The sequence below is a fragment of the Bubalus bubalis genome, chromosome 1, assembly GCF_019923935.1.
Source record: "Bubalus bubalis isolate 160015118507 breed Murrah chromosome 1, NDDB_SH_1, whole genome shotgun sequence".
Lineage (NCBI taxonomy): Eukaryota > Metazoa > Chordata > Mammalia > Artiodactyla > Bovidae > Bubalus > Bubalus bubalis.
The window spans coordinates 110,705,082-110,723,680 of record NC_059157.1 but is presented as its reverse complement, the minus strand read 5'-3'; the positions used below and the strand labels follow the sequence as shown (position 1 = coordinate 110,723,680).

Below are 18,599 nucleotides of genomic sequence, written 5' to 3'. Positions count from 1 at the left end.
GTTCTTGACTCTATGACCCATTCACTAACGGAACACCTGGACTCTGAATTCTGCTGCCTGCCCCCATTATTCAGCAATATCTTCAGCCAGCAGGAGTAGAGCTCTATTCCAGGAGGCTGAAAAGGAGCTGTTGGCATTTCATTAAGATGCTGGCACCATTCCCTGAATCAGAATTAAATCTCTGTCCAGGGCAATGTAGTGCTGCCCGGGGGAGTTTTACCAACTCGGCTGAAAAACAAAGGACACTAGGCATGGTTCACCCATCTGTCTAGAACTCTTCAAAGGTATCCACAAGTTTTCTGAAAATGCTCAAAATCCCCAGGGGGAAGATGGAGCCAACCCCATCCGTAAGTGAGAAAGCCTGGTATTCCTACATTTAGTCAACAACAGAGTTCAGGGCCCCTCACCCCCACCCAAAAACTGTCAGAGAGTATATCTATCAGGGGTTGGTTTTTATGATTAGTTAGCTGATCCTTTTGGTCCTGAGAAGGTCAAAGCCAGGACAGAGAATGTGGAAAATCTGGACCATCATAACAATGTAGATGATAGGGGTAGACAGATAAACAATTCAACACACATCTAATAAGTGAGCACCTACTCTACCAGGCATTCTTGGTACATAAACTCTGAATCCTGACAACAATCCTAGGAGATAAGGATGAGGAACATAAAGTCAAAACACTTGCCCAGGATCTCACAGTTGGTTCTAAGACACACAAACGTGTTCTCAATTTTGTATACTACTAGATGCTAGCGAGGCATAGTTATTAATAATTTATGGTCTGAAGTCCAATGTCTGAGATCACTTCACCTAGAGCTCGAGGAAACAGAAGAAAACTGAACAAATCTAGCTTGATCTCCTGAATGACTCAGTTTCAGGCCAGGCCAACTCCACCTCCTGAAGTAGACTGTCCTGGGGCTTAAAGGGCCAGAACCTGTTCAAGCAGGTCTAATCTTCCATTGCCCCAGGTGGTATTCCTTTTCCTGCTGTACTCTGTCAGGGTAACAGCCTCTGAGAGGACTTGGGTCCCTCTTAGTGAGTTTCAGTGTCCCTCTCGACTTCTGGATGGTTCTCCTCCTGGGGTCCTTCAGGGCTCCTTCATTAAAATCACCTCTTACTGAAACAAGGCTATGTATGTGTGTTGGTCGCTCAGTCCTATCCGACTCTTTGCGACCCCATGGTCACAGTCTCCTCTGTCTGCTCACAATCTGCTCGCCAGTCTCCTCTGTCCATAGAATGAATTCTCCAGGCAAGAATACTGGAGTGAGTTGCCATTCCCTTCTCTAGGAGATCTTCCCAACCCAGGGATCAAACCCAGTCTCCCGAATTATAGATGGATTCCTTACTCTCTGAGTCACCAGAGAAGCTTGAAACAAAGTTACAAATGTGCTATAGGAAAATATGGATAGTTTTATAATTTTAGAGTACAGTTGTGTTAATTTCCTAAATCTCTTACAAATTAGCATAAAAAAGACAACCCAATACAAAAACGGTAAAGAACTTGGGCAAGTAATTCACAGAAAAATTACAAGGCGCCCATAAACATATAGATTCTCAACCTTACTCATAAATAAAGGTAATTCAAAATAAAAATTAGATAGCATTTTTCACCTAAGGTCAAAATTATTCATAATACTGCATATTTGTAAAGATGTGGGTAATCAGCCACTTTCATACATTATTGTTGTGAGACTAAAATGGTACAGCAATTTGGCAATTTTGCTTATTATGCATTGGAAACATCTGAAAGAATACACAAGAAAATTGTTAAACAGTTCTAATTAGCCTCTGAGAACTGGCGCTGGAGAAATTAGAGGAGAAAGTCTTTTACCTTTTGGGACTTTTTAAATTGCTTGAATTATTTTTAGCACTGGCATGAATTAATTTTACAATTTTAAGTAAGAAAATTGATTAATATTTCAAAAATGACAAAGAAACCACCTGTATTGTCTCAAACTGTGTGGGCTTCATTTTCCTCACTTACTAGAGCCAGAGCAAAGATTAGGATCCAATGACATATATAAGCTAATGTTTTCCTGTGGGTCTGCCTGCACAGATATCCCTCAAGGTACTTCCCCTTCCTTTATAGTTGTCATTGGGAAAGCCAATTCTTTCTTTGCCAGCATGGAAATAACCGAGGGCTAGAGCCTCCAACTCTCCATTTGATGGGTAGGGTTGAAAGGTGAGAAGAGGCAGGGCTATGGGCAACAGTGGCTATTAAGAAGTGATGCTGTGTCATTGCATCTCACATTAAAGCCCACAGATCATTGTGGACTTGAGTGTCTTCCTGATGGTACTTCCTGAGACAGTCTGGGCATCACCCATAACATCACCCTAAGTTTTGTGTGTCCTTGTTTCCTCCCCACAGCTGGCTGTATAGGATTCTACCTTCAGTTTCTCACAAGCCTTTTGAGTTCATTGACCAAGGCCACATCACTCACAACTGGGACGAAGTTGATCCTGATCCTAACCAGGTAACCTGGTCCTATGAGTTGGAGAGAAGCGTGTATCCAAAGCCTTAAATATAAACATTTAAGCCTAACCTGGGTCTTTGAGAAATTAGATAGATTTTTAAAATAAGTGCTACAGTGTATCTGTTCCTTTGCCCAAACTTGGGTAGGAATTTTGGAAGTGATTGGCTGTGCCTGTGCACGTGTGTGTGTATAAGGTTTCATTTTTCTAGCTGCAGGAGTGCCCAGTAAATGAATGGAAATTATATAGGTTGGTGAAAATACATCTACACATCTGTAGACTGGTTGATTTTCACCTAAACTGTCACCTGCAAACCTCAGTTCCTTGTCTGAAAGTTTCCTTCTTTTGGTCTAGTGACAAATGGGCTTTCCCTCTGCATATTGTTTATGTACTGTGCTTTCAGTAACGAGAGACACCCAGGGCTATAATAGACTGAGCTCTTTTTTTTTACCTTCTGAGCACCCGAGTGTATTCTCTTTGCCCCTGAGTTGAGGTACATGTTACCAATAACAAAAGGATAAGGCAGAAAGGAAAACAGACCTAGGTTTGCCTCCCTGGCCTTCTACTTAACCCGCTGTCTTTGAGAGGTCAAGTCACTGTTCATTCTCTGAGAATCTGCTTGATTCCTCAATGGATTATATCTCAAATTCTCCAATTTCTCCTTTAGAGTTACAATGCTCATACTCATTTGTTTTAGATTAATAAATAGACCCAATGGCTTAATAACAGCACCCCATTATATTAGAAAAAAACAAAAACAAAGGATGGATACCTATACTTCTAAAGGGTTCATGGTCAGGACAGAAATTAAGCATTTACTGGATATTTGTTTTGGAAAGTTGAGAAGGTAATTGAACCACAGTAAATTTTCTAATTCTTTTCTTATTCAGCAAAGAGAATCCCCAATTAAGTTTCTGATAGTTCTCTCAAGTGGAGCCAAATCTCATATTATACAAAGGAGCAAGGTGGCTGTTAAATCAGCAAGTTAAACAAGTTCAAACCAAACCATCTCTGAAAAATCCCTTAACTCCCCATAAAGTATAAGATACGTGGTTTTGTGTGTGCTACTCTGTATGGTAATTCTTATGTACATTAAATTTGAGAACCATTGAGCTAAATTTGAAAACCATTGAGCATTAATTAAAAGAAGGATTGCAGGCAAAATCTGTAGGCAGATACTTGGGAATTAAATCATGGGACCCTTAAGATAACTATCACCCTGGTATATGGGGTGACGAGGGGAGTTCCACTGTGCCTGCTGCTAATATCATTCACACAGTTATCTAAGACTTGATAATCTTAGATGTGATTGTGTGGGCAACAGTGGAGACATACTTATGTCATTTTTTGGGGGTGGAGGGTGAAGTTTTAAACCTAATCTTTAAGGAAAATGTGAGTGTGATGTGTAATATGCTCAGTAATATCCTTTTATTATACCGTATTTTTATCTCTATGACTACTATGATACATTTTATTTGACATGAGTGCAACCCTTCATAATGATTATTTGGAGGTACAAGTGGCTTTTCTATGGAAGCTAACCTCATTCTGATAGAATTTTTCTGATTTTGTCTTATTTTAAGAGTAATATGTATTTATAAAAACTTAAATGATATAGAAATTAGCAAAGTAGAAAATGGAAGTCTCCCACCATAGGTGAGAGTCAAGTACATCAGTTGTGCATGTTAATTCATTATTTCATAAGTAGTTGGCGCACACACATTCTGAGAGAGAAGTTTGAGGAAACTGCAGTTTTAAAATTTAATTCAAGTACAGTTGATTTATAATGTCTTAGTTTCTATTGTACAACAAAGTGATTTATTTATAGATATGGAATCTTTTTCATATTCTTTTCCATTATGTTTCTTATAGGATATTGAGTATAGTCCCTGTACTATACAGTGGGACCTTGCTGTTTATCTATTTTATATGTAGTGGTGTGTATCTGCTAATGAGGAAGCTGCATTTAAAAGCCTGAGTTAATCCAGAGGCATCCAAATAGATGCATCAAAAGTTTCTGCTTGTTTCTAGTAGATCCTCAGTACACACTTGTTTCTTCCTCCCCTTCCCCATTTCCTTGCTTTGCATTTCTCCTCGAACTTGTTACCTTCCTCCTGTTCTGAATTTCTTTAAACACTTGCACCATAGTGCATTTCTCCAAATGCATTTCTTCTCCAATATTTCTCCTGCTCATTTTTGACTCTGTGCTCACACAAATGGGGACAGATGTGCCCCAGAACTCAGTTGTACTTCAGGTTGGACACCAGTTCCATCAACGTGGTGGTTTATCCTCCTCCGACTCTGTAATCTACACCCTGATTCACACCCTGGCTGTTCTTGAAAAATTTATCCTTTTGTCTTTTTGTTTACACCTTCTTGACAAGTTAATATCTCTTTCCAATTTTATGCTTCATTAATTAACCACACCAATCTGCATTCATCACTCCTCCTACCCCCCACAACCTCTTCCAAATATGTACTCCAGACTCTCACCGAGAAAGTCTGAGAAAATTATTTTTAGGTATCCATCTGACAGTCTTCTCAGCTGAAACCTGTACAATAGGTATGTCTTCACCTGTCACAGACCCAATCCAATGCTTCATCAGCTTCACCAACTCCCTGTATTAGTCATCTCTGAGTATTTGAAGACATGACAGTTACTTAATGTTTCCTCCAAGGGAGCATTTTGGGATAAGCTATCATCACCGTCATCTGTGATTTCCTCCCATGAAGATTGGAAATGATGTCCTCCAAGCCTTCATTTTCTTTTAGTGTATATTTAATTAATCACCTAAGAATTAATGCAAACTTTGACTATATTTAGATTCAGCTGTGGACATAAGTCCAAACCATTAATATCTCACATAAGAAATATACCTAATTTTGTGCATCATGCACATTCCTCTAACTTCTGGAATCCCAGAATTTAACAAACAAATATACATCCAATTTAACTGTGAGTTTACAGATTTCAATTAGCATTCCTGAATCAGCATTCCTCTTTACCAGTCAGAGTCCTTTAAAGTTTATCTTTGTTATCCCTATAGCCCTAACCCTACTGTGTTGACTGTTGGAAAATCAGACTATTGACCCAGTTAAGCCTAAGCTGAGGAAATTACCTATTAGACCTCAACCAGTATTATTTGGACCAAGTGAGAAATACTTCAAAGATAGTAAAAGATCACATCATAAAACTCCCTCTGCCTCCAGGACACACAAATTATCCTAACTGTTTCAAAACAATACATCCTTACAGAGTGTTTGATGTCTAAGTTGTCATTCTTTAGGTTTCACTATTCTAAAAACCCCCTCCCACCAAAAATGTCTTGGATTTCCTGCCTCTTCAAGCTTTTGCCTGTCATTCCTATTCATAGTGACTCCTTTAGAAAGTAATCTAAGCCCACTTTATCCCCTCGATTCACTCCTAACCCTTTGCGATACAACCTGCCCAGATCACTCTATTGAAAGTACTAATATGTGTACTTTCTTTAAACAACAATAATCGCCCCTTACTATTATGTCATGTTCTATTCAAAACTTACATAAAAGTGTCAGTGCCTAATAATCGCACTAATGCAGAGTTAACTACTTCCAATGTTTTGGTTTCTTTCTTTCCAGTCTTCTTATTTGCACATGTATGTAAATAAATAGGATCTGGGGTCTCATGCAGCCAGAGACCAAAAGTAATAAAAAATAATCCTAATCTTCATTTGCTTCTCCTGAAAACACTAAAGAGCATCCAGTATATGACCCACAGCAACACTTTTTAAAATCCTCTTTCCCCAGTTTTCCCTGGACTCCAACCCTCTCACTCCACTTCCCCGAGCTCTTACCTTTCCCAAGCAACTCAGGCCTGGACCACAAGTACCTGGCTTGCCTCTGCCTCCCCCTACCTTGTGCCACTAGAAAATGTCAGAGAGTAGGTCCTCATCCACTTTTCACAGCACATGCACACGCACGCACGCACAAAACATTGATTTACATGGTAAGACTGAAGTTCAAGGATTGAGGGAATGGGAATGAGCAAAGCAGAATTTTCTGTAGGGAGCAGGTAAGGGACAGAAAAGAGGCTATAAATACTCTTAAATTAATGATGTTTTTAAAAAAGTATATGATGTTGTCTTTCTCTGTCTAACTTAACTTAGTAGAGATTATTATACTAATTAAATGTGTAATCTAAACTGTAATACAAATGAACTTATTTACAAAACAGAAACAGGGAATTCTCTGGTGGTCCAGTGGTTAGGACTCCATGCTTTCACTGCCAAGGTTCAGGTTTGATCCCTGGTCAAGGAACTAAGATCCCGGAAAACATGATCACGGCCAAAAAACAGACTCACAGACTTAGCAAACAAGCAGGATGGGGAATAAGTTAGGAATTTGAGATTAACAGATACAAATTACTATATATAAAATACATAAATAATAAGGTCATACTGTAGAGCACAGAAGGGCTTCCCTGGTGGCTCAGTGGTAAAGAATCTGCCTGCAATGCAAGGGACACAGGTTCAATTTCTGGGTTGGGAAGATCCCCTGGAGGAGAGTATGGCAACCCACTCCAGTATTCTTGCCTGGAGAATCCCATGGACAGAGGAGCCTGACAGGCTACAGTCCATGGGGTCTCATAGTCGGACAGGACTTAGTAACTTAGCACACACATGCAGTCATGCTCTAATACAATTTTACATTCTGTTTTTTTTAATGGAAACATCATATTTTATGCTTTGTCCCATGTCTTTTCAAACTCTTTGAGTGTAGATGGTTTTTCATGTGGCATAATTACCCACAGTACATGTTTACAAGATAATTCCTTTATTTTCCGGTATTTAGATTGTTTCCATTTTTATTATTATAAATCATCCCTGGCTAAACACAACCCTTTTCTCCTCAATATCCCCAAACCTGGAGTAGTTGACTTGCCTCTTTTCTTCCTGGATCTCTGTCCTTTCCTGTGTTCTATGACATCATGTAAACCTGCAACAGAAGCCATTTCCAATGTCCTGAAATACTTTCTTGTCTCTGCCTTGTCTCCATCACCCTCTTAGGAGAGAGAGAAGTACTTACTCTCCTGCTGCCTCCTTTCCTCTTCCTTCTTGTCTTTCTTATATTCTTTTCTTCTCTTTCTTATCACCCACATTGGCCCCTTTCCTCTTTATTCGTTTGCTAGGGCTGCCTTTACAAAGTACCACCGACTGGGTGGCTTAACCAATAAGGATTTGTTTTCTCACAGCCGTGGAGGCAAGATGTCTGAGATCAAGGTGTCGGCAGCTGGGTTTCTTCTGAGGCCTCTCGATTGGCTTGTAGTTGGCTACCTTCTCCCTCTGTCTTCATGTCGTCTTCCTTCTGAACATCTCTGTGTTTGAACTTCTCTTCTTATAAGGACACAGTAGTTTGGTCAGGGGTCACCCCAACAACCTCATTTTAACTTATTCACTTCCATAAAGACCCTATCTCCAAATGTGGTTATATTCTAAGGTAGTAGGGGTTTGGACTCATACATAGGAACTTTGAGAAGACAGTTCAACCCAATTCGCCCTGTGCTTCCTCCATTTTTTTTTTTCCAATTATCAGTTAGTGATTCCCACTTTATTGGACTCTCTTTGCCTTAGAGGCAAATGGTTACTTGCTATTGATAAGAAATACCCAGCTTTGGTGAATAAGAAGAGGAATTCCTTGAGCAGCAGAGGGTTTTTTTAGCCCACTTCATTTCCCACCTATCCCCCAAATTCCCCACAAATATACATCTCTGCAGGCAGAAATCTAACTTCACCCAACATAATTCCAACCCAAAACTTGGTGTAACTTGTAGCCCATATTTCAGGAAGTCCGTCCCAATAGTCATATTTGGAAGCCATTCTGCCTTCACTGTGGAACCTCATTTACACTCTATGATCTACTTTATCTTCCTTTCACTATCTTCCACGTCTCCCATATTTTACTTTTTAAAATCTAACAAATATCATTCATTGCTATGACATTAACTATTACATCTCTACAATATGTTTTACAAATCTCTCCCCCAACTCCAAACCCCATATGGGACACTGCCATGAGTATGTCCCGCCTCAATAGGATCCATACTGAGGACATCATAGTCCCAGCCAGACTTTCCTTTCTCTCAGGCTTTCTAGATCTGTTAATGACACAACCCCTCTTTCACACTCAACCAGCAATTACACCACCACCACCCACTGAGCAGCAAGTCCTTGGAGTCATCATGAAAATTTCTTTCTCCTGTTACATTGAATTATGTGCCATGTCTATAAGATGATGATTCTCATCTACATAAAAGTTACCAAGGTGACTTGTTGAAGACATAGATTCCCCAGACTCCCCCATCCCAGAGATTCTAATTCAATAGGTCTGGGATGATACACAGGATTCTCTCCAGATGATTTCCATTCAGATTGGCTCTAGACCACACTTTAAGAAACATTGCCGTAGAATTTGCCCCCAAGATGTCTTTGGTATCTATACTCTCCTTTCTTTTCTTAACACCACCGGATTTGGACTTCACTTCCTCTTACCTGGCTGTTATAAGGGCCTCCTAACTGATCCATGTGTCTTCCCATCTCACCCTTTCCTACACCTTACTGCCAGACTCAGCTTACTAAATTATTACTCAGAAATCTTTAAATCCTGCTGTTACCTCTCTCCCACTGCCCAGCCAATCAAATGCAGACTCCCAAGACAAGTGGTTCACTATTATACCTTTCAAACACTTCACTCTTGCATGTCCTCTACCTATCAGCCAACCTGGAACCGTCACCAACCTAGGACAATAGTCTAAATTTTCCTGCCTGGGTGCTTTATGCTCTTTCATCTACCTAGAATTTTCTCTACTTCTCTCACAAGTATCCACCCATCCAAATCTCACCCATAATTTAAAACTCCCTTGTGGTACAGCTGGTAAAGAACCTGCCTGCAATGCAGGAGACCTGGGTTCAATCCCTGGGTTGGGAAGATCCCCTGGAGAAGGGAAAGGCTACCCACTCCAGTATTCTGGCCTGGAGAAGTCCATGGACGGTATAGTCTATGGGGTCGCAAACAGCTGGACACGACTGAGAAACTTTCACTTTCACTTTCATCTTAAATACTACTTTCTTCACTGAACTCTTCCAATATTTTTCTCAGAGTATTTGAGAGTAGGAGCTATGTCTCCCTCATTTTCTTACAACCTGCAGTACCCAGCATATGCCTTCTTCCAGACAGTAGAATCACAAGTATTTGTTGAAGAAACTCTCTGATAACTCCAATCCCATCCTCCTATAAATAGACTAGATTGCATTTCTCTAAATGCATTCACTGATGTTTGCCAACACCGCAGTGCACATTGCCCTGTTCAACCCTTTTAGGCAGCATGCTGGCTCTTTTTACAGTACATCTCCATCAACTTGCACTTGATTCCTTGGAAAAGATGTTGGAGCTATCTGCAAACCATACTATTCTGTTGTGTGTGTCTTTTATTGTTCACGTGTAAGAATGTTAAATATGCCCTGCACCAGGAATTATTCCTGAGGGAACATTCCTGTTTATATTTCTCTTCCAAAATCATTTCCAGTTACCCATTTCTTTGTTTTCCTATCATAACGTGCCCATATTGCAGGGTCTTCTCTTTGCCCAAGGGCAGAGACTGTCATGGTACCTAGCATAAAACCTGGCATGTGGAGAGGGACAATAAATCATTTGAATAAGTGAATATATAGGGAAGGAATGCTGACCTTGAAGGACCTTAGCAGGATTTGGGTCCCAGGAGTTAAATTAGGTCAAGGCAACTCAGTCCTGGAGGAGCAGTAGATAAGGGCCCAGATTAGAAGACTAAGTACAAGGCCATTAAAAGGAGCCAAAACCTGGGTTCAGGGGCCATGGAGATCATGAATGGTTTTGGAAGCAGATCAAGACAGGCTGAGATTAAAGGGCTCAGGGTTTAGATTACTAAAGGAGGCTGAGAGATTTTTAGCATCAGTTTTTAGTAAAGAAGATTTAACTGCTCTAAACCATTAGTTTTATCACTATAAAGTAGAGATAATAACTACGGGAGCCCTAGAAGGTTGTTGTGAGAATTAAATGTCATCTGACAACTATTTGTTGAGTGACTACTATGTTCCTTGCTCTATGCTGGGTGCTAAGTAAGGGATATAATGCCCTTAGCTTTACACTCAAGGGCAAGGTCAAGTATCCAGGTTTCTGTCCATGAAAAAATGTCATCTAAATATGATGCTAGCTCATCTTTTTTGTCTTCTCATAAAAGACTTTTAAAAGTCTAAACAATTAATTAAAAAAAAAAAAAGAAGTCTAAACAAAGTGATTTGAATCCTCTTTACCCATGATCTTACTAATTACCTCTAAGAACTCCAATGAGTCACTCAAAGCCTGATTTTTCACCACATAAATTATGCTGCCATTTCCCTCAAATTCTAGGTTTTCCGAAGAATTTAATGAGCCAGTGTTCTATTTTATCTCCCTCCCCCATCTTTCCTAGTCTGGGCTGAAACTCTCTGTAGTGAATTACCCTGAGCCTCACCTAGCCATAGCTGTTGCTAACAATTGTTTGTCCATTGTGATCACAACTGCATCTACAAGTTACTTCCAAATTCTTGGATAGATATTACCAACTTCTAACAATATGTTTACCTCTAATCCACCAATGTTGTTGAGAGTATCCAACTCATACAATTTAGTTGAGTCCAGCACAACTTTGGAGGGACTCTCAGTGAAGCAAAGAAACCAACTGTGGGAGGTGATACTCAGATCATCCAGTACACCTCCCAATCTTCTGACTTTAGAAATACTGAGCCCAATTCTCTAGTTTCATTTACATCCCTGAGCACAAACTTCAAATCCTGATCATTAAATGTTACCACAGATTCTCTTTCTCCTTTGATAAATTGAAAGAATTTTTACTTCTAACTTTAGTCTCTGTTGAAGATGCTTTTCAAGTTATTTTTGACCACTTCACTTAAACTAAGCAGAACTTTATTTTCCAGTAGAATTTGCAGAACACAGTTGCAAAATACATAAAGTATTGATAGCAGAAAAAGGAAAAATAGATTAAATCCATGATTATAGTGGGAAACATCAACACTTCTCTCTCAAGAGTTGATAGAACAACTGAACAGAAAATCAGAAAGGATATAGAAAAACTATGGGGTTTCAGATGTATAAAGAATTGACTTATATTTTAGAAACAATCTTAGGACTTTTAAAAATAATTTTCAATTTACTAGCTATTGCCTGAATGTTATTGGACTTCCAAAAGTCTCACAAATTTGCTTTAATCTTGTTCTTTGAGATATTAGCAATGTTCTCAGTGTCTTATATTTACTCATTCATTCTATCATTCAGGACAAATATATTAATATCCGCGAGAGTCAAGATATTGTATTGGATGCTTCAATGGATTTCATTGTCTTTGAAATGTTAATAATTGCATTCCATAGAGGGGGGCTCTTTAGCAATAATATATAGTATGAATAAAATAAACTGTTAAACATTTATAGATTTAAATTAGTTAGTAAGAATGAAATGACTTTCCAGAAGTCACAGAATAAATAGGAACAGAGGGAGCAACAGAACCCGTGTCTCCTGGGTCAGCCCAGTGCACAGTGCCCTTGGGCTGGCCTTGGATTGAGTTTCTGCTCCACAGCGTGTAGTTAGTCTGAACATCTGCGTTTAGCAGGAGATGTTCCTACTCTCTACTCCAGGGCCTCTTCCTGTTTATCCTCTCCTCAAATTTACCTCCCCACATTCAACATGATATTGCACCAAAACTCTTGCCTGAAGAAGACCCAAAGCTGGCTTCTTCTTCTGGGTTTTGGGTTTATCAGAACTCCCTTGGGATCTTTATTATTGTTTGTGATATGCCAAGTATAGTAAATCCTTTCCATTGGGAAATCTAGAATGATGACTTGTCTTAGAGTCAGGATTCTAGATTGTATGATCTTCCAGACAGTCTTCCTGGGTTACAAACTCCATGCTGCTACTGAAGAGGGAGCGGCACATAACGGTTCGTGGTAGACGAAAACCTCCCTCAAGAAGCCAGCGGCGCTTAGCTTTGGCCCTGGCTGATGTCAGGGGAATATCCTCCTATGTCCATGGTGCTCAACCAGGGAAAGTTTGTCCCCCAGTGACATCTGACGATGTCTGGAGACATCTGGGGCTCTTCCAACTGTGGGAATGCTATTGGCATTCAGTGAGCAGAGGTCAGGGATGCTGGCAGACATCCTACAGTGCACAGGACAGCCCCCACAACAAAGAATTATCTGACACATAATGCCAATAGTGCCTGAGAGGAGAAACCCTTTCCTAGATTCTTGCTCTCAGGTCCCGCAGCTCCTCCATGAAATATCATCTTTAGTGGAATTAAGCCTTTTCCTTCTTTCTGAAGCATGATTTCAATGTTTTTCAAATCAACGTCTTACATTCTTTTAAGGCTGCCGTCTATGGGGTCGCACAGAATCAGACACGACTGAAGCAACTTAGCAGCAGCAGCAGAATGTGGCAATCCTGCTTTGCCTTTAAGAAATAAAGGTTGCTGTCTGACTGTGTGCATCGGAGAGGCAGGATCATCCCAGACCCGCCTTTTCCACTCTGTTTCCTCCCCCACCCGGCTGCCTCTCTGGACTACTGAATGAGCTGAACCCCACGACCTCCTGGCGGCCCAGCCTGGCTTGCCTTGACCAGGCACTGCAGCCAGTGGAGCCGGCCCTTGGGGGGCAGGTCCCTCCCTGAGATGTCCTGAGGCTGCTGGGGCTATCAGCTGCCAACTTGTCTGGGTCAGGCCTGCTGCCAAGTTGATTAATAAGTGCTGGGCTGATACTTCTAGTAGAGCTCAGACCTGCTGATTTTATTTCCCACTTGCTTAGATCATTTCATTATTAAATTAAAGGTTGTTGTGATTTAAACTGAACTGTCAGGCAGCCTGGGGACGAGCACAGGGTTTGGTAAAGAAACTGAACCTGGTACTGCACTTACTAAAGGCAATCTCAATTTTTTCTTTCTCTCAAAGAAATAATTCAAAACTCCAAGGGCTGGAATTAAGAACTAGAACCTTCCCCTGCTGTGTCAGGAGCCCACATAGTGAGGCTGCCACGCCAGGAAAGGGAGCTGATTATAAATAGCACAAAGAGCAGCATCAGTCAAAACTCACTGATGTGCCTGAGCAAAATGTTAAAAGAAATAGCTTCTGAAATAGGAAGCAAAGATTTTTTTTATATTTTTGTAATTTAAAATGCTAAGGAATGAAGACAGTATGTATACATATAGGTTAAACATTCTCACACACACACACTCTTACACACACACACACCCACCCTGCATACCCACACAGAACCCAACTGAGCCCCTTTAAGGAAATGATGGATAATTATTAAATTGAAAATAGCAAAATCACAAGTCGTCAGAGCCTCATAGAGGGAGCAGCTGTCCTTTTTATGTGATTTATTTAGAAAGTCTGTGGTTTCCCCTTTTGAAATAACTTTCCTGTATGCGTGTGTGGTGTTTTTTTGTGTTTTGTTTTTTTTTTTTTTTCCAGCTGCGATGGAAACCATTTGAGATTCCAAAAGCCTCTCAGAAGAAAGTGGACTTCGTGAATGTAAGTCAATACTACCCACGCCTGCCCACCACTCTCTTCTCTCCCATGGTGGGCGATACAGCCACTTTCAGGCTGGATGCCAAGCAGAAGCAGCCTTGGAGGCAGGCAGCAGACAGAGCACCACCTGCCTCCGCCTTCCAGGCTGGCCAAGGGATGTCTCACTTACCAGCACCATATGGCCCCTGACACCAAAGGGCACTCGTGAGCTATTTACAACATCTCCAAACAGCCAGTGGAAATCGAGCATTTACTGACTTCAGGTTTCTTTGTTCTTGCCTAGAACAGGGGTTCTAAGCCTTTTTGTTCCAGGGACTCCTTTGATAGTCTGGAAGCCTGTGTTTTTAAATGCATAAAATAAATTACATAAAATTACAAAGTAGCCAATTATATTGAAATATAATGATAAACTATTCAAATAACAAATTTGGCTTGCTTTAGAGTAATATATATGCTGCCTTTTTATTTTTTTTTTTATTTTTTTTTTAACCAATCTTATTTTTATTTATTTTTTTTTCTCAGACAGATTTTTTTTTAATAGAATGTTTTTTTCTTTTGATGTTAATCATTTTTTATTTTTATTTTATGCTGCCTTTTTAATGCACTAAATCACAAGATCTATGAAAAGATCTAATAACTATGGTTATTAAATGTATGAGCATAAATGATATTTTGAGATATCTGAAACGACTATACTGTTACAGGCACTTCTAAAACCACTAGGGTTTGTTGCTTACATTCATTCACATCAATTCAAGGAAATGATAAATTTCAGTCAAAAGTTAGAGAAATATATATATCATTTTTTTTTTTCTCATCCAAGGTCATGAACTCTCCAAAATGGATCCCTAGATTAGAATAGCATCAACTCAGGGTGGCAACTTTGGTTAGCACAATGATGATTAAAAGTTCTGATTGGTAGTTACAGGTGCTGGGATTATTGGAACATCTCTGCTCAGAGAAAGCATATGTAGGGGAAAGGCCAGGAGCTATAAGAAGGTGGGGCTCAAAGAAGCCAGGGGAGGGTTCTGCAGACCACCCTCAGTCCATGGCTTACTTAGAGAAGAGTCCAGGTACCCAGCCTTAGGCCAAACTGTTTGTATCCTATCAAATTCTTTATCCATATTAAATGCTCCAAGCCATGTGCAAGGCTCATCAAAATAGGCCCCAAACTTGCAAAATGAGTTAAAATACCAAAAGAAATCCCTCACCCTGGGTGAACTATGGATATCTGGAGAGCAGAGCTCCCTCCTTTCAGAAAGGCCCGTAAGGTCTTTGGGACTGTGGGTTATTAGCAGAGAGGATTACAGTTAGTCAGAATACTTTCCTGTATCCTGTTCTGGAAATATTAGGGCCTATTTGTAAGCAGACAGCTGCCCACTTAGTGATGTGTTATCTGAGGATCATTCATTGGGCCCTAATGCTGCACCCTTCCTCCCCAAGCTTCCTAGATGCCTGATTTTACCTCCAAAGGAAACTCTTCTTCAGGCACTACACTGATAAAATGTCAAGTAATGAACTGATGTTCTCTAAGGTCAATTTTGATGGAGCCATTAAGTCAATCCAGATCTAGGGCCATGCCTAGAAATGAGGGTGGGCCACCATCTACAAAACAAAAGTCAGTCAATTCCAGGCTCCCCATAGGAAGCCTGGTCCCAAAGGGAAGACCCTAGTAGAACTTGCCTCTGATTCTCAGGGACCTAGGGGAGGGCTGGCTGCATTCACCTTTCCCTCTTGTGCGGGTCTCTCCCAGGGCCTGCACACCTTGTGTGGAGCTGGAGACATCAGGTCCAACAATGGGCTTGCTATCCACATTTTCCTCTGTAACACCTCCATGGGGAATAGGTAAGTGGCTCAGACCTACAGCAGGTCAGCCCCCTTCCCTAAGAGCTGCTGCCCAGAGGGTGAAGGCTGGGTGGTTGTTTTTGTCACTGCTTTTTTCTTTTAACCCCAGAGCAATCTTAATATACATTTAAAAATAATGACAATAAATGAGCATTTCTATCTTGACTGACTCCTGTGACATAAATAGGAATGTCCTGTGCGTGTGTGCTAAGTTGCTTCAGTAGTGTCTGACTCTGCAACTCCATGGACTGTAGCCCGCCAGGCTCTTCTGTCCATGGGATTCTTCCAGGCAAGAATATTGGAGTGGGTTGCCATTTCCTCCTCCAGGGGATCTTCCCAACCCAGGGATTGAAACTGTGTCTCTTTCACTGGCAGGGGGTGGGGGTGTGGGCTGGTGGGTTCTGTACCACTAGCACCACCTGGGAAGCCAGAATGTCACATAACAATGCAAGCAGAAAAGGAATAATGGGGCACTGAAAGCTGGAGTAGTCCAAGAAGCATTTAGACTTTAACCAGGTTTGAGTCAGAATGTCCTTAACTTCTAAGGTTCCCCAGGGCTATTCTTGAGTCCAAAGTCATACTACCTGGGCAGTCATTAGGACTACCTGTTGGTGGCAGGTCAAACTGACAGACTAATAACTGTGTAAGCTTAAAGATCCTGAATAGGAGAACTTACATGTTAGGTTTTTTTTTTCAATCAGAAAAACTTATATATAAAAGGTATTTTTCCTGTTTCTTTGGGAAGCAGAGTATCATAACAGTTTTGCCCACTACCTCTGGAACCAGACCACTGTGTTCAAAGCCCAGTCCTTTCTTCCTGGCTGAGCGACCCTGGACAAGTCATTTAACTTCTCTGAGCCATGAATCAGGGCCAAGATCATGGCCCCATGACAAGACACTGCTAAGTTGCTTCAGTCGTGTCCGACTCTGTGCGACCCCATAGACGGCAGCCCACCAGGCTCCCTGTCCCTGGGATTCTCCAGGCAAGAACACTGGAGTGGGCTGCCATTTCCTTCTCCAATGCATGAAAGTGAAAAGTCAAAGTGAAGTTGCTCAGTCGTGTCTGACTCTTAGCGACCCCATGGACTGCAGCCCACCAGGCTCCTTGGTCCATGGGATTTTCCAGGCAAGAGTACTGGAGTGGGGTGCCAGACACTAGAGATGTTCAATGTGATATGAGGCCCCTCCTCTCCCTCTCTACTTGAGCTATTAAATGCATTAGCCTTTGTTCACTTCCTTTTACTTTCCATCCACCCTCCTGCCTCAGAGCAGCCTTCTGCCTGGAATGTTCTCCTACATCACTCTCATCCCCAAGTCCTTGCCTAGATGATTTCTTCAGATCTCAAGTCAAACATCCCCTCTTCAGGAAAACCTTGGCTGCCACCTCAGACTAGATCAGGTCCATTATTCTTTCAGTCCCCTGCACTTGACTTTCATGGTGCCATTACAGTTTATGAGATGGTTCTGTAATTGTTGGATTGCAGTCTGACTTCCTACTAGACTCTAAGGCTCCATGAAGGCAGAGATGAGGTCATTTTGCTCATCATTTTATGCGTAGCACTAAGCCTGGCACAGCCTATCTACTGAGCAATAATTTGTGCAGTGAATTAATTTGTCTGGATATTGTTAAAATAGAAAATCATAGGAACTATTCTATATGTTTCAGATGTTTTTACAATTCAGATGGAGACCTCTTGATTGGTAAGTTTTAAAGACTTCAGACCCTTTCATTGGTAATTGATCCCTAGTTATAAGCTGCTTTTTAATTGTATACATATTACTGTCCTTTCAATCTGTCTTATTTAATGTAGTCTACAGACTGGTGTAATGGCAATTGGTGGTCTGGAAAAGATTCCTTGTACCTTCAAGCCCATACCCTATTTCCTGGTCTCCCTGTCTTTACTCATTTCTTCTGGGCCTTTCTGATCTGCAAGCTCTGGGCAACTTAAAAGAAATACAGGGTAAAATCAACATGTGATTAACTAATTGAGATAACTCTATTTGCCTTCAAACTTACCCAAGTAAAGATCATCTGTCACTGATATCTGCAAATTTGTATAAATGCAAATTTTCATGAAACCATCAAGATGGAAAGTGAAAGGTTGTTGTTGAATCACACGAATACACCGGGATTCTTGGCCCCCGGAGGAGAAGAATTCAATCTGGGGCCAGAGACGAGGCTTGATCGCTCAGAGCTTTTGTGTAATAAAGTTTTATTAAAGTATAAAGGAGATAGAGAAAGCTTCTGACATAGGCATCAGAAGGGGGCAGAAAGAGTACCCCCTTGCTAGTCTTCAGCTGGATGTTATATAGTCACTAGCAGTCTATTAATGAAAGAAAGGAATGTCTTATAATTTAGAATGGCACCAAATGGTTTATCTTGGGCCATAAAATAATTAACTTGAATCTTAAAGAAGGGCAGACCACCATACAAATAGTTTCATTTACATAGATTAGGGGAACAATATCTGAGTATAACATACTGGTTTGTCAAATAGGTTTTGGGCCAAGAGGCGGAACCGACTTGGAGACAGAGTTTGGGGTAAAGGCGTAGTACATTAGCATAGCTTAAGACAAACATTTCCATAAGAAAAAGGCATTGGTTATCTCTAGGCTCAAGAATAGCTAACTTCAGGAGAAACCAGGTGTCATTATGGCAACACAGTATTTTAAGAGAAACCTCTCTTTAAA

At 40.8% G+C, this 18,599-nt stretch overlaps 1 protein-coding gene across 2 annotated transcripts in view; it reads left to right on the top strand.

The window, feature by feature from the left end:
- HGD (homogentisate 1,2-dioxygenase) overlaps window positions 1–18,599 on the top strand; it is a 43,850-nt gene that overhangs the window by 8,815 nt on the left and 16,436 nt on the right. The window contains exons 4-7 of one of the 2 annotated variants that reach the window (XM_006057590.4): window positions 2,370–2,475; window positions 14,007–14,066; window positions 15,817–15,908; window positions 17,575–17,609. In XM_006057590.4, coding sequence (XP_006057652.1) covers window positions 2,370–2,475; window positions 14,007–14,066; window positions 15,817–15,908; window positions 17,575–17,609 — 293 coding nt within the window. The remainder of the gene's footprint in view (window positions 1–2,369; window positions 2,476–14,006; window positions 14,067–15,816; window positions 15,909–17,574; window positions 17,610–18,599) is intronic. The other variant, XM_006057591.4, reaches the window with a different exon arrangement.